Raw genomic sequence first — 23147 nt, 5'->3', positions numbered from 1 at the left:
TTGCTGTCCTTACCGCTTTTGTATACAATTTATTGGTGGCACTTACCAAGGCATGATTGTATCCACTGGGAGTTTTCCTCCATCTGCACTCCAGCCTCCTCCTCTCATGTTTCATCGCTCTCAGCTCCGGGGTATACCACGGAGCTGTATGAGCTCTACAGCGGAGGGGGCGCGCGGGAGCGATCGTGTCAATAGCCCGGGTCATTTCCATATTCCACAGTGCGACCAGGGCCTCGACAGGAGCACCAGTCCTATCAGCCGGAAAATCTCCCAGAGCCCTCTGAAAACCTGCGGGATCCATCCGGCTCCAGGAGCGGATCAACTTAATAGATCCTCCACCTTTGCAGAGGGAAAGAGCCGCTGTAAGTCTAAATCTCAGCAAGCGGTGATCTGTCCATGACAATGGGGTAGATGAAAAACACCCCACCGCCAGATCACCATCTCCATGTCCAGTGGCGAAGATCAAATCAAGAGTATGTCCCGACACATGCGTTGGGCCGGTAGAAAATTGAGACAGCCCCATTGTTGTCATGGAGGCCATGAAGTCCTGAGCTGCGCCAGATAAGACAGCCTCGGCATGGACGTTGAAATCCCCCAGTACCAAAATCTAGGGGATCTCAAGAGCACCTCTGAGACTATCTCTGTCAGCTCAGCTAAGGAAGCTGTTGGGCAGCAAGGTGGACGGTACACCAACAGTATTCCTAGTCTGTCTCCCTGGCCCAATACAAGGTGGAGACATTCCAGACCAGTCGCCATCTGGACAGGGTGCTTGGTGAGAGGGAAAGAACTCCTATAGACCACAGCGACCCCCCCTCCCCGGCCCTCAGATCTACCACAGTGCTGAACCAAATACCCGGGTGGGCAAAGCTGGGAAAGAGCAACTCCTCCCTGATCAGCCACCCAGGTCTCGGTTATACATGCCAGGTCGGCACCCTCCTCCAGAATTAAATCATGGACAAGTGAGGTTTTATTATGTACCGACCTGGCATTCAAAAGCAGCACTTGGAGATCCGAGAGCTGGCTGATAGGACAACCAACAAACCTGTGGGTATGAGGAGAACCGGAACAAGGCACAGACACAATTTGTGTCTTAAAAGCAAAAGACTTTAAAACATATTGAAACAACACATCTTTAAGAATATATTTGAAAAATCTTTTAATACATATTAAAACAAAGCATATTAAAAACATCTTAGAAAGCGGGAACTTCCAGGAGGCAGCATCCAGTAAGAACGTTTCTTACACAGCTCTTCCAAACATAAAACTCAGAAATTCCATAAACTACTTAATCAACTAGTTAAACAACGAAAACTTTACCTCTATGAAAGGCAAAGATTAGGAGCACTCATTAACGATGTTATTACTTCCCAAAGCTGCTTCAAAGCTACAAACTTAATAATAATCAAGATACCTCGCTGTACTCCAACCGGAATAGTAGCAAATAGTAGCAAATAAAGCTGACTTAAGAGGACGCCAAGAGAAACATTTATCCCTCCCCCCCCCAAAAAAAACCCAGCTTGGTGAACAACGAACGAACTTTACAACTTACTCGTATAACTTATGAACTTATGAACTTTGGCTTAATTAAGATATCTTCTATTACAAACTGAGCCGATAAGCTGCCCTTGCACTAGAGTTCTGCTTAAGGGAAGAGAGCGTATCTAAAGATCTCTACTTAAGCTACTTAAGCTACAAGCTGATGGTTTTTACAAGGAAAAAATGCAAGGAAATGGGCATTGTCCCTGAAGATGAGATATTCTCTCCAATAACTTCTCAAACTAAAATAACCCATTTTTTCCCCACACAAATGGAAGCGACCCAAGCCTTGCCTGCACCTTTAAGTAACCTTGAGATTACTCCACAACATCAATCCCCCCACGAATGGTCATTAGACCGGCAACTAACAACTAGACCTTTCAAAGAAAATCCACATGGCAGAAGCCTAGCAGAAGAACTACAAGATGCGGGCCTTAATTGCTCATTAACACCAAGGGCTGAAGATCTCCCATCAGAAATAGTTATTAGCGACCCGATGGAAGAACTCCAGGAATCAAGAGCCTCTGATAACTGCATTAAAAACAACTCTATCCCGAATAAGGAAAATCTTGGTCTCAGTTTACTCTCTATAGGATGGGGCAGGGCAGTAACTGAGGAACTAGGCTTAATAAAGGCGTATATAACGGAAACAAATAGCTTATTAACCACCTTAATTAAGTCTATGGGGACTCTTCTTCCTGATCAAGATAAACCTGCTAACAGTTTTCAAAATAAGGAGATTCTGAAACAGAAACCAAGGATGAGGACTAAGGCAAAGGGCTCCAAGATAACATGTCCAGATAACCGAAAAAAGGAAAGACCGAAAAAATCTAAAAATGTTAAAAACTCCAAACCGATTCCAAATAGAAAAATGAACTTCAAACCTCTTTTAAATTACTAGATACTCCATCTAAAACTCATCAATTACCCCCTGAAGGTGAAAACTTATCACAAAGAGTAAGCCCCACAAGTTCGACACATACAAGCACCACTGTAGGAAATGATAAAGCTGTAGCTAGTCTGGCCTCAGAGCTACCACCCAATGGAATCAAGGCCAAAGATACTACTAACTCGCAACAAAAACTTCACTTCTCCCCAAATAATTGCAATGACTGGAACTGGGACCTACAACTACAAAGAGAAAAACTAGCGGTATCTCTCTCAGTAACAACGTTGGATCGATGGAGGACTACTTCAATAAGACAATGCTTTGATACTTGCCTACAGACCCTTCTACCAGATATCCGGTATAAAACTTACATTAAACATGTGACCCACCTATTTTCTATGGAGCCAGATAAGCGGGCTATTTTTACCTTACATTCACCACAGTTGGCTGACCGTATTTACAAGCTCAAGGGAGATTTCCTTGCAAATGGTATTTCATTGCAACGCTATTTTGCAAATAATGCTCCACCCAAGCCACTGTGTCGACAGTTCTCTTCACAGACAAAGACTAAGAAGCATCGAACTCAGATAACCCCTAGGGGGCTGAATAACCAAGGACAACAAATCACTTCTACCGGACAAACCCATTGCCAATTTCGACATATAAATGATGCCCCAGAGTATCAGAATCTGAGGCAAGAAGGACTTGTCCCAGAAGAACGCTTCCTTATGGAATCGTACGAGCGCTTATCGAAACCTGAGCAAGACGACATAATTTTCAGTTTGGTCAACCTCATACATAATCTAATGAAGCAAAGCTTCAAGCCAAAAGAAGATAATTATTCCCCAGACCAGATGCTGACCCCAAGCAACCTAAAAGTCCTCTCTCTTAAAAACCTATTTCAACAACTTCTACCACAACATCCGACCTCCAATAGTGAAATTAACTCCTCTCCACCTGGAAGACAAGGGAGATTCTCCAGCCCACAACCTAGAGAAGTAGTTCCAGACCAAGAGAGACCACCAACAGAACCTACTTGGTTAGAGATGCGAATGCTACAACCGGAAGAAATGGGATCCCCGGTCCAAAACCAAATTATTAATCCAGACTTCTCCAAAATAACACTACCAACATACTAAACATAATTAGTAAACTTTATGCGGCCCATTTACATAATAAATTAAAATTTTGGATTGACACTGAGCATATCCTAGCCCAGGAACAAGCTGGCTTTAGGACTGGACGCTCCACTACTGATCAATCTCTTATCCTCCAACATTTGGTAGATAAATATTCAACAAAAAAGGGAAATATGCTATTTACCGCTTTTATTGACCTAAAGTCAGCTTTTGACTCAATATCTAGATCTAGATTGTGGGAAAAGCTTGGCAAAACTAATATAGATCCTCGATTGCTCCTATTAATTAAAGGGATGTATGAGAACACCTATCTTCAAGTGAAATGTAATAATAAAGGACATCTTACAAAGCCAATAGCCACATTTAAAGGGGTCAAACAAGGTTGCATCCTGGCTCCACTTCTCTTTAATATCTACATAAATGAGATAGTTGACTTTCTAGCACCTGTCATCTCCCACCCTCCAAGGATGGCTGAAATACCAAGAGACTTACTTCTCTATGCAGATGATATAATTTTGTTCTCGAGATCACCTATTGGCTTAAAACGACTATTGTCAAAGCTGGCGACATTCTGTACAAATGAACAACTTGAAATAAATTATGGAAAATCAAAAGTCATGGTCTTTAAAAAGAAACAAAATAGATCAAAACACCGCTGGCAGATAAATGGGCATTTAATAGATCAAGTTACTACCTTTAAATACCTGGGAATAACTTTTCAGGCTTCAAATTCATGGCAAATGCATAGGAAGATGATAGTTATGAATGCAAGAAGAACTCTTAAAGCTCTGCTATCCTTTTTTTATAATAAAGGAGGACAAATAATACCATCAATTATTACAGTCTTTAAGACAAAAATAATACCACAATTGATCTATGGCATGCAAGTCACTACATGTCAGAATTTTACAACTCTGGAGGCGATACAAAACAGTTTCCTTAGATCTATCTTGGCTGTTCCTTCCTGCATACCTAATTTTATTTTAAGATTGGAAGCAGGATTACAAACAATTGAATCCAATGTTTGGGCCCATAGAATTATATGTTGGTTAAAATTATTGTTTAATCCCGAGATGTTGGTATCTTATATATTAAAGGATAGTCATCAATCCACCTGGAAACAAATGCTGATAAATAAAATAACATCGTTAGGTTTTTCCATACCAATAATTTTAGAGCTGGGATATGTAAAAGCTAAAATAAATATTCTGCAGAGAATTAAAGATATAGATTATCAGCAACATTTGATGTTAATGCGAAAACATAGGTATAATTTAAAACCTTTGACACCTATGCCATATTTAGCCAATCTTACCATACCAAAATGGAGAAGGGCGTTTACGCTGGCAAGATTTAATATCTTGCCATCAGCACTGTTAGAGGGTAGATACAAGAAAGTTCCTTATAATGACAGAAAATGCCCTTGTGGAAATGGAGAAATTGAAACTGTCACTCATGTTCTATTTTATTGTCCCTTTTATTCTGAAGTTAGATCTCAACTTATCGCACCTATTATAAATTCCCTTCCAGGTAGAACTGATGATTTTTATACGGAATATTTATTAGCAGATAGCTGTAATGATTTAACAGAGAGAGTAGCTAAATACTGTGCCATAGCCATTAAATGCAGGAAAGCCTTAATAAAATGATGGTAATATTGTAGCCATAAGGGCTTAAGCTAAAATAATTCGCACTTTAAATCCATGGCAAAACTGACATTTTGGGATTTAGATAGAGAAAATGTGTAGATAAATGTCTAGAAAAGACCTGTAGTCTATGCTTGTTCCCAAACGAAGTTTTAATTATTTTGATTAACATTGTGATGATTTTAACATATTCTGAATTGGTATATTAATTTTATTATTTTTGTTGCATATAGTGTTTTAATATTTTAACCTTTCTAGGAGATAAAATGTATATATATATATATGGATACTTATCTGGTCAATGACCGTAATAAACTGAACTGAACTGAACTGAATCTTAGAAAGCAGTTCCAACACAGATGTATACTGGGATAAGGTCTCTACTTAAAAGGCTTGTGGAAAGAGGAAGGTCTTCAGTACATACAGATCAGTAACGCACATTTGGGATGTGCAAATAACAGAAAGGATGGGAAGCTGGGGCTACGGTTGATACTTCATTTTGGGTCAGTTTTAGAAATTCTCCTACTTAAGCAAGAATGTAAGTGGAACTGAACACAGAGCAGAGCAATGAAGCAATGGAAACTGGGAAATCTGTTCATCCCATTCATGTTTCAACACAAATGCCATGTAAAAGACAGATTTGGCGATATATGCTGATATCACTCGGCAGTCTTGGTCACACTCTCTTCACATATTACATAGACTGAGAGTATCTGGTACCCTCCAGGTGTTGCCTACAGCTCCCATCATTCCCAGCCACCATGGCCCACAGCCAGGGATGATGGGATTTGTAGTCCATCTGGAGGGCACCATGTTGGCTACCTCTAAAATATACACATATCCTCATGTGTCAAGGGTTTAATATGATGTAAAAACCCACATCATAAGCCTGACAACTCTTCTGCATCTGCTTCTCAAAAGGGGGCAGCAGAGTTTTGAAGATTACAATATACCATTTGGCCATAAGGGAGAAGCAAAATGGTGTTTTGTGGTTTCGGCTGTTCAACTGATTATCTTCTCAGCTCTTTGCTTGAAAATAAACATTGTGCTGTTCGCTTGAGGGGCTGACTCTCCACACACCTTTCCTACAATTCTGTTAAAAGCCAAAGCAGCCTTGCTTCCCCCTCCCCCCCCCCCACTTTCTAATATGTAGAATGAACAGAATTGCTCCGGAGGCATAGCAATGACTGCCAATCCTTCTTGATACATTTTGTCACCTTCTCTGTATCCCTTGTGCAATGCATCGAGGGTGGAAGGAAGAGAACCAGCAAAACTGGTGTGTATGAAAATCAAGCAAGTATATAAGGACAGGTAGTAATGTGGAAGCAATAAGCATTATGCAACCTAAAGTGGGCATTCCTGCTTTGTAAGATGACCCGTTCCCACTAGGTCAGCCTTTCCCAACTAGTGGGCCACCAGGTGTTGTTGGACCACAACTCCCATCAGCCTCAGCCAGCATTGCCAATGGTCAGGAAAGATGGGGATTGTGGTCCAACAACATCTGGTGGCCCACTAGTTGGCAAAGCCTGCACTAGGTTTTGTACACAATTTCATCAAGGTGCCAAAACCAAAAATCAGTTGTAGGTGTGAGCCGTTCCAGATTTATATTAGCCAAGTGGACTAATGGGTCTCTCAACTGCCCATCAACTGGAGAATGGGCCAGGGAGATTCTATTGTTATTGAAACTCTTTAGGAGAGCCCCAGCCCATCCTGGAGCCAAAAGAGAGGCTTGCATTTATTTTTTTTTTAGCTAGTCAGAGGAAAGGCTGGGAATTGGAAAGACACAGAGAGGCTGGCTCCCTGCACCATGACTTTTGGTTGACCAATTATTTCCTGTTTGCTTTTTAAAAAAAGCAATAACATTGTACTGGTCTCTTGAGGGGCTGAATCTCCATGAACATTTCCTGTAATTCTCTGTTAAAAGTCAAAACAATCTTGCCACTCCCTCCACACTTTTAAATATGTAGAATGAACAGCCAGAAGCTATCAAAGCAATTTACAATAACATAAAATGAGATGTTAAAAAAATACACAAAAGATACAGACTCTGCAAATTATAATACTATTTCTACAATGGTACAATAAACATTCCATAACATGACTGGTTCACACTTCAGGGAAGGTCTTCTGAAACAAAAAATGTCTGTAAATAAATGTTGTTTGTAGAACAGGCAACAGTTACTTGTTAGTGCTATGGCAGTGGCAGGATTGATATTTATCACGTGTGTGTGTGTGTGTGTGTGTGTGTGTGTGTGTGTGTGTGTGTGTGTGTGTGTGTGTGTGTGTGTGTGTGTGTGTGTGTGGTAAAGCTGAAGAGTTTTGGAAAATTGTGATAATATGTTTCAGTATGAAATACTGAACTTTATTCCTGTTGAATTGCAATAACTAGGTTTAAAGTCACTCATCACTGCTAGATTGGCATATCTGATGAAAAAAAGTCATCTCCCACAAAGGGATGGGGGAATGTGCCAATTTTGGTTTCTTTGTTTTTCAGCCTTCCAATCTTAACTTCAGTTCTCCCTATTTCCATACAAGTTTGCAATTTTAAAAACCCAAAAAGTCCTAATGAAATTCTCATCATTAGTGAAAAATTCTCCTAATATACACATCTTGTGTTCAATTTGGCTAATATACCTCCTTGGCTGCATTACAAAATTCAGTGAACTGTGAATTTCAATGAATGGCTGTGTTTCAGTTCATGTATTGTTTCAGAAAGTGCAAATCAGAAAGATTAACCTTATAATGTGAACTGAATTGAATTTTGTCCCCCATCCCTGCTCCCATATCATGTGTACTATATGAGCACAAACAAGATTGTTGGCCAAAGACCTGTGTCCTTTTATCCTGAGCTGTATGTAAATGCAGGGACAGCTTCCTGTTTAAATCAGCCACACAGTCTTCCTACCCCAGCTACCCTCAGAGATAGAACTGCTGGACGACTTGCCAGTCAATTCACTCATAGCAAAGAGGAGGAGAAAAATGATACTTTGGCTTCAATTTATATTATTGTTGGCAGTTTGGGAAGGTAACTCATCTTGTTTTCAGATAAAGACGACTGGTACATTATAGGGGTTAATGTATAGCAGATCTCATTTTAATTAATATGCCATTGTTTCTAGGTGTCCAATCAGAGGTCCAGCTGATAGAGTCCGGAGGGGATATCAAAAGGCCTGGAGAGTCCCTCCGTCTCTCATGTCGAGCCTCCGGGTTCACCTTCAGTAGCTTTGGAATGCATTGGATAAGACAGGCTCCGGGGAAGGGCTTAGAATGGATTGCAGTAATATGGTATGATGGTAGCCAACAATATTACGCTGAGTCGGTGAAAGGGCGCTTCACCATCTCCCGGGACAACCCTTCAAGCATGCTGTATCTGCAGATGAACAACCTGAAAGCCGATGACACCGCTCTGTATTACTGTGCAAGAGACACAGTGAGAGGAAGTGAATCTGAAGCCAGGCAAAAACCTCATTTGTTAGCTCTCTTGGCTGATTCAGCTGCAGCTACAATAGACTAATGAGACAGTATTCCTGAACATGAGACAGTATGCCCTTCAGTTCAAGGGCCATGCCTAGTTTTCAAAACAGAATGCTCAGAAGAAAACATCATCATCAGTTCATTTATATGCCTCTTTTTGGCCAAAGCTCCCCAAGCAGTGAACGGATTAATACAAAAGAAAATACAGTGACACTACAGTAATCACAGATACAGAATACAATAAATCAATAAAAGTACAAAATAGCAAATACCCTGGCACACAATGAATTACAGTTTATTCATTCATAAGTTGCATTTGTGCTTTCCATGCAAACACAGCTGCTATCAATAAGCAATTGTCTACCCTATAGGCTTCTCCCTAGAACAGTGATTCCCAACCTGGGGGCCATGGGATCACGGAACAATAGAAAGGGGGCCTCAAAGAAGAGTGCAGAGGAATGCCGCCTCTGCCACCACAGCAAGAACAGTAGGCAGAAAAATATGCGATTATTTCAAGAAATTCAGGAGTGAAACTCAGGAAGGCTCACTGCTTGTTCAGTGCCCGCCTGTCCGTCTTCTGTATGTGCGCACGGACACCACACAAGTCCTCCCCTTGAACGTTCCTTCTGTGGTCCGTTGGTAGCCCTGGTGGATTGGGGTGTGTGGGTGGAGGAGGTGATGGTGCTGAGGTGAATCCTTCCATTCCTGGAACCACCTCAAATGAGGAGGAGGGACAGCAACGGCAGAGCAGGAACAGCAGTGTGCTGTCTCTTGCCGCTTCTGTCATCATGGCTCCCCTGTGCAGCAGCCTGGCCTGCCGGGGATGCAGGTGAGAAACCAGCCGACTACTCCTTCCCCTCTCTTTTTTCCGCTTAGGCTTGAAATCGCTACTGAGAGTTTCCCAAATTAGAAGGGTGCGGAGGGAAGGCTTGCGGGAGACTGCCCCACATACTTCTCCTCCCCCCCACTAGTGATATGCAGGGCTTTCTCCTAGGGTTGCTAACATTGGGAGGGGGCAGAAGCAGTAGGTGGGGGGTCAGGGTTGGATGGTGTCTGGCCAAACCTGTGTCTGGGGGGGGCAAGGGGATGCCTGAGTGTGATGGAGCTAACAACTATTCAGGCTGTCTCATGAAAAGAAGGAGGGAGAGGACGGTGTGTTTCCCAATTTGCCTTGCTCAAGGAACCATCCCCTTCTTAAATTAATGGACAGCCCTCTCCCCTTCCATTATTTGGATCCTGTTCTCATCTGGGGGCTTAACTCTACATATGGCCCAGATCTTTTAAAAAGCAGCAACCTTGTACTGATCCACTATAGTTAAGGAGAATAGATGACCTTCAGGGTGTCTTGTGCCACCCCTCTGAGTAAGTGTGGTATGATACATAAGGATCATAAAAATGTTCAAATACAAAGAGGTAATTTTTGGTTGGCTTATGGAAGATTGTGTGTGTGTGTGTGTGTGTGTGTGTGTATCTCTGTCACCACCCCGTTTCATAAAGAGATGTAAGGGATTTTATCTTTAGTTTCTATTCCTTGTTTTGCTTTTTTGTTAGCAAAATCGAAATATGGTAAGACAGTGAGCCACTGTCACAGCATCCTTGAGGGGTGGGAGTCCCTGGGTATGGGTGTGGATGGGTGTGTTTTGGGAGCTCGTGTGTGTGTGTGTGTACATGTATGTGTATGGGGTTGGTGCATGAAGCCCCTAGTTACCTAGTAAGTTGACCATCCTTCAAATTTTGTTATAAGTTGTTTATATTCTGTAATCTGCCCTGGGACTTTCTGGTGAAGGGCAGATAATAAATATCATATTTGTTGTTGAGATGAACAAAAAATGACATTACTTAACACTTCATTATGTATTTTTTTCAATTAACAGATACTAAAATTACAACAATTAGCATGTAGGGGTCACAATTTTTTTGAGTTTAAAAAGGGGGTCCCATACTCCTAAAGGTTGGGAACCACTGCCCTAGAAGAAGCCACAGCTGTCACAAAAGTTGGATTCAAAAGGAGGAGGAGGAGGAGGAGGAGGAGGACATCATCATCATCATCATCATCACCATCATCATCCAAATACAGACTCTGCTGGTGAAATCAAGAGGCAGTCTCAGAAAGCCTGGATAATCCCTCCAATTTTGCTGTAAATGTTCTGGGTACATCATATCAACTGGATTCAACATATTCCCCAGAATGGACTACAGCAAATAACATACAGAGCCAGCACCCACCAGCCTGCCCTGGGCCTGTGTTGTCATGCTCCTCAACACTTCCTCCTAATGCAGGTAGCATGGGCTTAAATGGACCCACCTGTCAGTCTCTGCCAACTAAGTGAAATAGGTTATACCGCAGTAAAGTAATTAACAGATAACAGGCAGCAGACAGGCCATAAATCTATCAGGCTGGAGTTGAGGCAAAACAGTTTATCAAAAAGAAGAACAAAAATACTAAAAACCGTTAAAAACTGTCCAAAAACACAATTACAATTAAAAACAGTCTAAATCACAGTTAAAATATAATAAATCACATATTGACTGGATTTACTTAAGACATGCAAACAAAACAAATTTCTATTAGCATATATAGTAATAGTCCAAGCTAACTCCTAGAATAAGCCTGTGATATTAACTCCAACAGTACCAAATTAGAAATGCATAAAATAGGGCAAATATTGCTCTATTTTTTTCTTTTTATTAGCTGCTCCCTGCTGTTCAAGTCTGGCCTTAGCACAATAATGTAGCATTTGGGGAAAAAGATACAACCCAGTAACCCAGCACTGGAGGCCAAGATGGAGAAGATCTCCACAGCCACCATATATTTCCCCTTGGTGCTCAGGTAGGTCGGGACAAATGACAACCAAACACTGCAAAACATCAACATGCTGAAGGTGATGAACTTGGCTTCATTGAAAGTGTCTGGCAACTTCCTGCCCAGGAAAGCCACACTGAAACTGATAAAGGCCAGAAGTCCCATATAGCCCAGGACAAGATAAAACATGATGACAGACCCTTCACTGCATTTTGCTACAATCTCTTTGCTCATTGATGCCATGTCAAAATCTGGGAATGGAGGAGAGGTTGCCAACCACACAGCACAAATGCCAAATTGAATGAGGGAGCAGGAAAGGACAATGGAGTTGGACAATGTTCTCCCCACCCATTTAGTCATCCTGGACCTTGGTTTTGTGGCCATGAAAGCGACAACCACAGTGATGGTTTTGCCCAAGATGCAAGAAATAGCCACTGAGAAGATGATGCCAAAAGCAGATTGACGGAAAAAGCAGGTCAAGTGATTTGGCCGTCCAAGAAAGAGCAAAGAAGAGAGGAAGCAGAGCAGGAGGGAGGCAAGGAGGGTATAGGTGATATCCCGGTTGTTGGCTTTGACGATGGGAGTATCTTTGAACTTAATGAAAATCCCAAGCACCAGAGCTGCGATCACTGATAAAAAAGCAGCAACCAAGACTAAACTGACCCCTAAAGATTCTTCATAAGATAGAAAGCTTATACTCTTGGGCAAGCACCTGTCTTGATCCTTGCTTGGATACTCATCTTCTTTGCATCTGAAACAATCATCCATGTCTGAAATGAAGAAAAGAAAAGAAAATTAGCCAACCATGCTGATTCAGATGTGAATCAAGGCTTCTTCTCATGGGGTGCATTCATGTGGCAGTCTCTGCCTATTATTTTGTAGTGTGGAAGCTGTTCTTGTGAAAAGACATTTTAGTTTTTCTACCTATTGTTCTGCTTATGATTACTTTTAATAATGTTTATTACTAGGGACTGCCACCCATGCGTGCTACACATGCCAACCTCGCCCCCTAACCCCAGGAATGACAACTCCAGCTACAGCCACCATGCTTGCCACCCCCAGTGTCACCAGACATTGCCATGTTGCTGCCTCTGCCTCTCCCACCTCATTGAACAGATGCCAGCCCACTCATATGAGCATTTAATGCCTGCTTGCACTCCTCAGTCAGTCAGTTGCATGCCCATGTACCCAACTCACTTGCTCAAGCAAATTGCAATATGATAACTTGCAGCATGATGACTTCTTACATTTTTATGCATTAGGGAAGATTTAGCTTCTGTTTCTATGATAATTATGGGCTGTGTTTAAAGCTTTTTTTTAAAAAAAATAGTTGTTTCACAAACCATTTTATCCATATCTGTATTTATTGTCATTACATCTATTATATTGCATAGTTAAACCATGGAATTTGCTTCCTCAAGAGGCAGTGATGGCCACCTAACTGGATGGTTATCAAAGATGATTAGAGAAATTAATGGAGTTTAAGGCTGTCAATGGCTATTAGCTGTGATGACTATGCTCTGCCTCCATAGTATGAGGCAGTATGCTTCTGAATACCAGTTGCTAAAACTAAAGGAGGGAAGAATGCTCTTATGCTCAGGTCCTGCTTCTGGGCTTCCCACAGGCATCTGGTTGCCACTGTGTAAACAGAATGTTGGACTAGATGGGTACTGGCTTGATCCAGCAGGCTTTTATGTTCTTACTATACAGCCACTCTTGTGGCTGTATACTATAGCCAGTATGGATTTTTCGCATTCTGCAATGTTAAATTGAAAATACCCCTCATGCCATTCTGATGCTTCCCATAAGCTCATTTCAAAACAAAACCTTACAAAACTTATAGTCCTGAACTCAGAAACGCTTGCTTAACAACCCTCTACATTTTCATGGTGATGCACAAAATAGTCAGAGAGAATCGTGAGTTTAAAGTGCAAAAAGATAGGGGGAAAAGCCAGACCCCTTTTGCACTTTTTTCTGACAGAGTTCTTATAATTTGTTGAACTTAATTGAAAATCAGCCATGTTCACAGAGCACCTGTAATCCTGTTACTAACCTTCCCCCATACTCTGACCTTCATCTTCTGCAGTTTAAAAGTTAAAAAAATGCATGGCTGATTTTTAATTAATTTAAGAAATTTTACATTGAATTCAATGATAAGGCCAGGAATGCTCAGTAAGAACCAACTGTCAGTGTTCTAAAAGCCAGACTCACAGCTGCTTGGTTTAGCTAATCAGGGGGCCACACCCACATCAGACCTTTATTTCACTTTACACAGTCATGGCTTTCCCCAAAGAATCCTGGGAAGTGTAGTTTGTGATGGGTATTGAGAGGATACTTCTATTGCCCTGACAGAGCTCCAGTGGCCTGAGCGGTTTAACAGTCAGCTGCTCTGATTGAAGCTCTGTGAGAGGAACAGGGCATCTCCTAGCAACTCTCAGCACCCTTCGCTAACTAGACTTCTCAGAATTCTTTGGGAGAAGCCATGACTGTCTCAAGATAAATAAAGGTCTGGTGTGGATATGGCCAGGGACAGCTTTGGTTTAAATTTGGGTGGGAGGCTACATGTGCCTGCTGTACCAAATTCTTCCAAGCTACACAGGAAATGGATTGGACTGTGAAAGACCAACCCAAATTGTGTTTGCATTTTGACAACTTTGTAGGGCAGTACAATATCTCAGAGAGGAGGTCAGGTCTCCTGCTCCCCTGGTGCATTCACCATAGCTGCCCAATTTCCTGCTTTTTAAAGTTTGATAGAAATATCTTTTGGCTATAGGTACATTCTTAAACCCCAAGGTTTTTTGCTTGTTAGTGAATTTGTACATAGTTTTGTGAATCACCTTGGGCAAATATAGGTAAGCTTATAACTTAAAAAAAAAGAAAGAATTGCAATTCAATTGTGCAGGCAGATGACACTCACAGAACCCTGCATGCTTGGACATTGTGTATAAATAAAGCTAAGGCAGCTAAACCAGTGAAGTCTATGGCTACCATACTAGGCACATGAGAAACAATCCTTTTTTGGCATCAGGGAGACATTTGGTTCACTTTACATTTTAATATGTACCTCCCTAAGTTGCACTTCCTGAAATATGTGAACCAAAACACATCTATCCATTGAAATTTGCACTTCTCCAGATTTTGTGATGCAGTTTTCCAACCACATAATGTGTACAAAAATGCATATATTAAGGGAATGTGTACATAAAAAAGCAATACTGAAACTAGCAGACAACATTTATCTGTTTTATTTATTTATTTATATAGCTTATATACTTCTTATAAACAATTTCTAAGTAGTTTAGAAAAGAAATACGCAAGAAACCAATAAACATATACATCCAAATTACTATAACATTTTAAAAAAGCAATGCAAAGTAACAGTTAAATATCAATACTATATAAAGCAGAAATGCATGATATAATGGATTAGTGCTTGCAAAAATGTGTATCTTAGGCAAAACTTCACACAAAAAATGACATGGACACTAAGGATTTTTTTAAAAATGCAAACTGGTGTGTTGTGGCAAACTGAATTTAAGATGGTAAAAATGGGTAACTGAGAGAAACTGTAATTGACAGATTTGTCCATTCCTAGTCCTTTTTTAAAGTCACTTGAGAGATTTCAGGATTTTCTTTTAGACTATGGAAATGGATCATGTGAAAAAGAAAAACACAACTTTGGAATACCAGGTTCCCAATTGCTTTGCAAAGGGATAGGACACATGCATTTACTGCAGTTATATATATTTTTCATCACTTGCTGACTCACATGCTGGCCCCACTAAAAATCATTGTGCTTGAAGCAATCTCCTAAATTCGAAATCCCAGCAAGGATGCACATGTAGTTACCATTTGGCAGTGGCATATACTTCATAAACTGCAATCTCTACAATCTTGACTAAAGGCATTTCCAATCTCACCCAACTGAGCGAAACATTCCTGGGTAGCTCCAATAATGTCCAGGTCTTCCCACACTATTTGAAGCAATCTCCTTAGCTGGAAATCCCAAGAAGGATGCACGTGCAGTTACATTCCCCTAACAATTTGGCAGTAGGGTATACTTCATAAACTATAATCTCTGCCAACCATTTATGCTGATAACATTTGCAGCAATACATCACCCACCCTTGTGGTATGAAATCTTCCCTTCTGCGCAGTGAGCACAGTCGTAGCAGCAAAACTTCTCCCCTTCCTTCTTTTTCTTCTGATAACCAGGAAGGCAGGAGTCACTGCATACAGAAACAGGAACCACCTTTCCACAAACAAGAAGATAGTTTAATATCAAAGACATTTGAAATGGTTATGTTCAGCTGATACATAGTTTTCAGTGTGCTATATTATGTGGAATTTTTATTTGTATTTTAACGTTTCTGTAAACCAGCCATCAAACTCAGTTATATGTACAGTATACAAATGAGATCTTGAGATGAGTGATTTTAGGATTGGAAGGGCCACTTTAGCCAGCAAAGGACACTTCCAGTTCCAAGATCACTTATCCTGATAAATAAAGCATTCGACACATCTCAGATATGCTAGATAATTCCACTACCTGGTTAAAATGTCTGCTCCACACAATTATATCTTCATTGATGATGAATTCTTTCCCTTCAATGGCATTGGGATCCAGCTGTCCAACTTTCACTCGAAGGAAGGAGGTGTTTGGAAATATGATTAGATTTGTTATATCAAATCCAGCAAGCAATTCCCATTCATTATTAAAAGTCACTGTTTCCCCAGCAGAGTTGTTAAATGAAATGCCTTGAAGAAATGGGTGGAGCTAGTTGACAGGAAATGAAACAGTGATTTTGTACAATTGATGTCCTGAGGAAGATCTGCCCACATCCTAAAATAAACAAGTCTTGAAGCTTTTGTGCAGGTGCGTCAGCCAAGCCTCAAGTGGAGGTCATGGCCCTATATTCTAGTTTCATGGGTCTGAAGAAGCCTCTCTTTATCTTAAAATATGCTTTAGAGTACTCACCTAATGGTGTTTTAATTTTTGCTCCCCTTTACCCCACAGCGAATCTACCTGACCCAAAATTATTTAGGGGAAATGGCCTTCAAAGAAGCTTTTGGTTCATGTCAGTGCACTGATGGTGAAAAAGAATTCTCACCAGCTTCATCTCCAATCGTATCCAGTGGAGTAAAAACTTCCTGCCCGTCTCCAATAATAGCTGACTTGTTATGCCCCCACTGTCTGCTAGGGATGGAAGGAGCTGTCAGTTTTGCTTCTCTCGGGCTCTCATTTTGTTTCCCAGTCTTAAATTCAGTTCTCCACATTTTTGCAGCAATTTGCCAACTTTGTAAAAAACATATGAAAATTCTGCAGCATTTTAGTACAATTTTATCTCAATATATACATTCTTGGATGCGGCTTTGACTAATGGCATTTCCAATTTCACCAAGTGGAGCAAAACATTCCTGGGTAGCTCCTGTAATAGATGCCCAGGTCTTCCCACACTGCATTTGGGGGAGGGGGAGATGGAAAGCAGCTCCCCAAGCCCGCAATGACAGAGATGAGGCAAATACCACTATTTCAGTTGTAGAAGACTGGAAATGTGAATCCTCATGACCTTCTCAGTTAATAATCATGTGTCTATCATTTCACCATGATATAATGGAGGACACATTGGGATGCTCATTATTCATGTATGAATACATTGCATAAGAACATAAGAAAAGCCTGCTGGATTACACCAAAGGCCCATCTAGTCCAGTATCCTGTTCTCACTGTGGCCAACCAGACTCCTCTTCTGGGAAGCCTGTAGGCACTCTCCTCTCCTGCAATTTCCAGTAACTGGTAAATTCATTCATGGGAATGAAGCCATTTTATTCTGGAAACATTACCTGCCAAGACTGGAGAACTTGAAATGTAAGCCTTTTTCTTCCCAATATTTTGTGTTTCAATGTAGATGAGACCATGGCATGCAAAGCATGTGCCACAGCATAAACAGCATTATAGACACTGTAGCTGTGACCTGTCATGTCCATTTCAAAAACAGGCCCAGGAAGACTCTCCAGACTCTCATCCCCAATACAAGTTCTGTCGACCTCCATTGATACACCGGGATTGGGAAATGTACAGCTGAATGCTTGTTCCCAGAATCCCTGGAGAAAGCCATCTTCTTGTGTCCAAGAAGGTTTTATATTCTGGAGATATGCCTGGAATCCTAGATGTTTATTTGCATGGATAGCAAAAGAGATAGCCCCTTGGAATATTTGAAAATTCCTCCGAGTTATCAAGCCTGTTACTGAAAAATCAATCTGGGCTGTCGTAATCCACACTTTCCCAACAGATATGTTTCCTCTATATTCCAGATCAGCTATTGCTACTGCAATGCTCATCCACATAAGAGTCATGCTTTCACCATATATAATAATTGCTCTGGCTTTTCTGTCGATGAAAGAATGATAAATATTTGAAGCAATATCACTCCATTGATCAAAAGAAGGGTAACGGGCTTGTTTTGGGAATCTTGTTGTGAAAGTTGAACAGATTCCATTCTGGGAAAGGAGCGGTTCCAGGGCCTCCAAAAAATAGTCTCCACTGTCATCGGCAATAGCCAAGATACCAATCCAGGTCCATCCAAAATGCCGAAGTAATTGAATAATCCCAGTGTACTGATGGACTTCACTTGGGACCATGCGATAAAATGATGGGAGGTGTGTTGTACTTTCCTCTGGGACAAATGAGCCAAATGTGAGCTGAAAGGGAATGTGCAGATGGTTAGAAATGGGCTAAAAATAGTGGTGCACAAAGTCCCCTCCCATATATTTGCAAGATGTTTGTAGAGAAAGAAAGGTGCTGGTGGTGGTGGTGGTTATGTCAGGGGTGTGTATAGAAGCTTGTCTAACTTTCGCATATATAGAAGTTTTACTGCATGCAAAGAGGTAGTCCAGGGGCTGTCCTACACTTGCAAAAAAGAGGGCTGGTAATTCATCTGAAAGTGATGCTGTGTGATAAACTGATGTCCTTACCAGGCACATGTAAAATAAGGATGGGGGGACCACCAGCCCAGGGGTTGTATGTGGCTCTCCAGACCTCTCCATCCAGACTGTGAGAACATCCCCAGGTCACGCTGCTGCCTTAGAACATTCTTCTCATCAGCCCTGTTCCATGCATTGCTCAAGTGCTTTTCCCTCGGTGGCATGTGTCCTTGAACTTTGATTATGCCTCTTGCTTGCCTTGCTGGAGACATGTGTTTGTGTGTGTTTGTGTGTGTGTGTAGCAAGCTCTGACTTTTTATGTGTTGCTGGAATGTAGCCTACTGTACAAAGTAAGAGTCAAATCTCTTGTCCTGCCCACCTTGGCCTATGACTCTGCTCACCATAGGCATGTGGCCCCTAAGAGGTTACTCAGGAGGGAATGTGGCCCTTGAGCTGAGAGGGGTTCCCACCTCTTCTGCATATGGGAAAAAAAGGTGGCTGCAACATTAGAAATCCATTGGGACATGTCCTTGGTCACAGCCCCACATTTTCATGTTCTCTTATTCCCACTCCCCATTTTCCATGCAGCTTCTTCTTTGGAAAGTGAAAAAGAAAAGCATCACTCCTGATACTGCTTTGTATAAGATAGCCAGTCTGTTGCAATATATAGAGTCTGATTATAAGCTGGTAGGCCAGGGTTGCAATCCCCACTCATCCATGGAGTTCACTGGGTGACCTTGGGCCAGTCACTGTCTCTCAGCCTAACCTTCCTCTAGAGAAGGGTGAGAAATTTGATGCATTTCACATTTAACACCAAATTTATCAAATTTGCACTTTGTGAAATAATATGAGAACTGAAACTCAGCCATCCGTCAAAATTCACACTTATCTGAATTATGTGATGTGGTTCTCCAACCAACCAGTGTTTATAAACATACATATATTAAGGAGAAATGTGTATAAAAGTGTATATGCTGGTGAAAATAATATTAAGAATGCATTCAGTTAGGATAAATTCCTTGAAAAATGCATACAAAAATGTATTTATTAGAAATGTGCACTAAAATTCTGAATAGTTTTATGAGGATTTTGTTTTTTTAAAAAAAGTTTGGAAATTGCTGCAGGAATATCAAAAATTGAATTGAAGATTGGAACAATGAAAAATGGAGAGAAGTGAAACTGACACCTCATTCCTTCTCTACTGACATCATAGGGTTATTGTGAGGATAAAATGGAGAAGGAGAACCATGGACACCACTTGGGGCTCCTTGGAGAAAAGATGGTATATAAATGTAATAAATAAATAAATAAATATGACTTTGTACAATCAAGCAATCCAAATGCACCCTACAAATGCATGTAGAAAAGTTTGTATGTGAACAATTTGTGCACCTTTAGTTATAAGGATTCTATGGCCATACAACCCTGAACACTCCCAATCTCATCTGATCTCGGAAGCTAAGCAGGGTCAGGCCTGGTTAGTACTTGGATGGGAGACCGCCCGGGAATACCGGGTGCCGTAGGCTTAGAGGAAGGCAATGGCAAACCACCTCTGAATACCTCTTACCATGAAAACTCTATGAATATATCCAAAAGATTCATAGGGTTGCCATAAGTCTAGAGGGACTGAAGAAGACCTGCCCTGGAGAACTCTGAGTATATGGGTGCTTGCTGCTTGTTCCTCTGGGTTGCTGTCTTTTGAGACAGCTGGCTTTCCTGGTAAGTGCTGCCTGATCCTGGCTCCCAGAGAGAGGCTGCAGATAATCTTGCAGCCTCTTGCATCAGCTCCTGGCAGGGTCAGGAGGCATAAAAGCCTGGCTACCCTTGGGTGGTGGGTCTGCTGTCACCAAGGTCGCCATCAAAGGAGCAACACCAAAGGAAGTCACCCCTTCGGAAGCCCCTTAGGGAGTCCCAAGAGTGAGGGCACTATTCTCTTCTATTTCTTTCTTTCTTTTTTTCCTAAACAATCTGGGGGAGGTTGGTAGTAGGGAGGGCGTATGGCTCATATATAGTTCCTGCGCAGGGTGAGAGCCTGGGCAGTGAACTGAAGGATAGGAGAAAGTTGCCAGATGCCTTCAGAGTGAAAGTCTGTAACTGGCAGAAGGCTGGACCTCCCTGGGTGTGAGACAGAGGGGGAGTTGATGTGCCCTTTGTGATAAATATTGAGTGGGTCTGACAGTTCCCAATTCTCGCAGAGGCCTACTAGGATAATTGGCTCAGATAGGTTTTGTTGGTGGGCTCTTCTTGCATCCATATCAGGTGTTTAGGAGGAGTCTTAATAAGGAGGGGCATGGGTGATGCCACCCCAGTTTCAGTGATCACAGGTAGAGGGAAGTATAGCCATGAGGGAACGGGGAATTACCATAGAAGACGAGGGCAACACTATCTACGCCTTGTTCCTCCTTCCCACTCCTCTTAACGATGGGTCCCTCATTGCACATCTGCTGTGCCCACTGGTGTGTGTGTGTGCTGTTGTTTAACAACAGATCAGCCCACAATAAGACCATACTCATTCATGATTTGATCCTGGATGAAGGTGCCGATTTGCTGTGCAATACCGATACCTGGGTGGGTGAGCTGGGAGGAATTGATCTGACCCAACCTTGCCCACCTGGATACTTGGTACAACACCAGCACATGTTGCTGTGGTCTACAGAACTTCAATGCATCATTGCAGGAGGGAGTGGTTCCAGCCACCCTGAAAGAGGCGGTGATTTGACCGCTCCTGAAAAAGTCTACCCTGGACCCATTGGTCTGCAACAATTACCGACTGGTCACAAATACCCCCTTCTTAGGGAAGGTGATTGAGAGGGTTGTGGTGCAACAATTGCAAGTACTCTTGGATGAAACAGATTATCTTGACCCATTCCAGTCTGGGTTCAGGTCTGGTTATGGAACTGAATCAGCCTTGGTCACCCTGATGGATGACGTTTATCAGGAGGATGGGGGAGTGCGACTCTGTTAGACTTACTTGATCTCTCAGCAGCTTTTGATACCATTGGCCATGGTATCCTTCTGGGCTGACTTGGTGAGATGGGTATTGGAGGCACTGTTTTACAGTGGTTCCAATCCTATCTCCAGGGTCATTTTCAGAGAATAGCATTGGGTGATTGTCTTTTGGCCCTCTGGCAGTTGTGCTGTGAGTTACCACAGGGTACCATCTTGTCCCCTGTGCTGTTTAACATCTATATGAAGCCCTTGGGTGTGGGCATCAGGAGATCTGGGGCAAGGGGTCTGCAGTATGCTGATGATACCCAACTCTGTGACATCTGAATTGGGAGAGGCCATGGAAGCCCTTGACCGCTGTCTGAACTCGGTGGTGGGCTGGATGTGGGCCAGTAAACTGAGTCTGAATCTTCGCAAGATGGAGGTGCTGTGGGTTGGTGGTTCCCGATTTCAGATCATTGGTCAGTTGTCTGCTTTGGATGGGGTTGTACTCCCTCCGAAAGAACAGGTCTGTAGTCTGCGGGTGCTCCTGGATCCATCTTTGTTGCAAGAGGCCCATGTGACCTCAGTGGCTAGGAGTGCCTTTTACCAGCTTCAGCTGGTAAGACAGCTGCAACCGTTTCTGGACTGGAATAGTCTGACCACTGTTGTCCACACACTGGTAATCCTCCAGGCTGGATTACTGTAATGCACTCTATGTGGGGCTGCCCTTGAGGTTAGTCCAGAAGCTGAAGCTGGTGCAAAATGCAGTGGTGAGACTGCTCACTGAGGCAGGGTATTGCCAACATATCACCCTGCTGCTGAAAGAATTGCATTGGCTGCCCATTTGCTGCCGGACAAGTTCAAGCTTCTAGTTTTGGTGTACAAAGCCCTATACAGCTTGTGACCAGGATACCTGAAAGACCATCTTATATCTTATTTACCCAGTCGACAAAACTTGGAAAAGTTACTTTTTAAAAGTACAATTCCCATCAGCCCCAGCCAGCATGGCCGCTGGAGTGGGCTGATGAGAGTTGTAGTTCAAAAAAGTAACTTTTCCAAGCTCTGCCACTCGATACTGCGCTCTGCAGGTGAGGGCCTCCTGCAGATACCATCTTATCAGGAGGTCCATTCTGCACAACATAGGAAACGGACCTTTTGTGTGGCGGTACCTACCCTTTGGAATTCCCTCCCCTTAAATATTAGACAGGCACCATCTCTGTTATCCTTTCGGTGCCTATTGAAGACCTTCCTCTTTCAAGAATCTTTTTAAGTTGAGATCTTATCCCAGTCTGAGTCTGTGCTGGAATTGCTTTTTAATATGCTTTTAAACCTTTTTTTTTTTTAAGCAATGTTTTTTAACCTTTTTTTAAAAAAAAGTCTTCAAAGCTTTTTTAAAAATGTTTTTAAAGTTGCATTGTTTAAATGTATTTTAAAGTCTGTTTTTATGATGCTATAAAGTGTTTTTAGTGCTTTTGTTCGCTGCCCTGGGCTGCTGCTGGGAGGAAGGGCGGGATAAAAATCAAATAATAAATAAATAAATAAGTCTTAATTGACTTGAAGGCATATAACAACAACAAAGTTATAAGGAGCATCTGGGTGAGATCCATGAAACAGGGATTATCCTCCCTCTTCCCCTCCCCCACATCATTCTGACCCCAAAATCTGATATGTGGAGTTGGAGAAAATTTCTGGCGTGGAGCAGGATGGGTTGGGGGACAGAAAGTTGCAGGGGGGGGAATCAGAAGTCCTATTGCGCAGACATATTTCTATTGTGTAAGGAGGTGAGTATCATTGGATATGCCTTTTTG

At 42.0% G+C, this 23147-nt stretch overlaps 1 protein-coding gene, 1 non-coding gene and 1 gene segment (V, D, J or C); 2 read left to right on the top strand and 1 right to left on the bottom strand.

The window, feature by feature from the left end:
* The first annotated feature begins 8313 nt into the window (after positions 1 to 8313).
* On the top strand, positions 8314 to 8724 carry LOC133366896 (immunoglobulin heavy variable 3-33-like). The segment is given in 1 exon segment: positions 8314 to 8724. A coding segment is annotated over 1 exon segment (411 nt).
* Positions 8725 to 11355: 2631 nt separating this feature from the next.
* On the bottom strand, positions 11356 to 18129 carry LOC133367254 (vomeronasal type-2 receptor 26-like). Its single transcript, XM_061591276.1, has 4 exons — positions 17332 to 18129; positions 16037 to 16264; positions 15613 to 15739; positions 11356 to 12257 (listed from the first exon to the last, which is right to left on the bottom strand). Exons 1-4 carry the CDS (start codon positions 18127 to 18129, stop codon positions 11356 to 11358), a joined length of 2055 nt encoding a protein of 684 aa, XP_061447260.1.
* A 1689-nt stretch (positions 18130 to 19818) lies between these two features.
* Positions 19819 to 19937, top strand: LOC133368165 (5S ribosomal RNA). The gene has a single exon (XR_009758603.1). It is a non-coding gene; the product is annotated as a 5S ribosomal RNA (ribosomal RNA).
* Positions 19938 to 23147: the final 3210 nt, after the last annotated feature.

Source organism: Rhineura floridana, chromosome 11 (assembly GCF_030035675.1).
Source record: "Rhineura floridana isolate rRhiFlo1 chromosome 11, rRhiFlo1.hap2, whole genome shotgun sequence".
In the NCBI taxonomy this organism is placed as follows: Eukaryota; Metazoa; Chordata; class Lepidosauria; order Squamata; family Rhineuridae; genus Rhineura; species Rhineura floridana.
Note: the sequence above shows the minus strand (reverse complement) of the source record. Positions and strands in the feature narration are given on the sequence as shown.

Bases quoted from the DNA above. Each gene is read 5' to 3' on its own strand.
- LOC133367254 (XM_061591276.1), bottom strand. From the start codon at position 18,129: ATGGTCCCAAGTGAAGTCCATCAGTACACTGGGATTATTCAATTACTT. The intron at 16,265-17,331 runs GTAATGTTTCCA...CCTGTCAACTAG, and splicing joins AAGTTCTCCAGTCTTGGCAG to CTCCACCCATTTCTTCAAGG. The intron at 15,740-16,036 runs GTAGTGGAATTA...GTTTGTGGAAAG, and splicing joins GGAGCAGACATTTTAACCAG to GTGGTTCCTGTTTCTGTATG.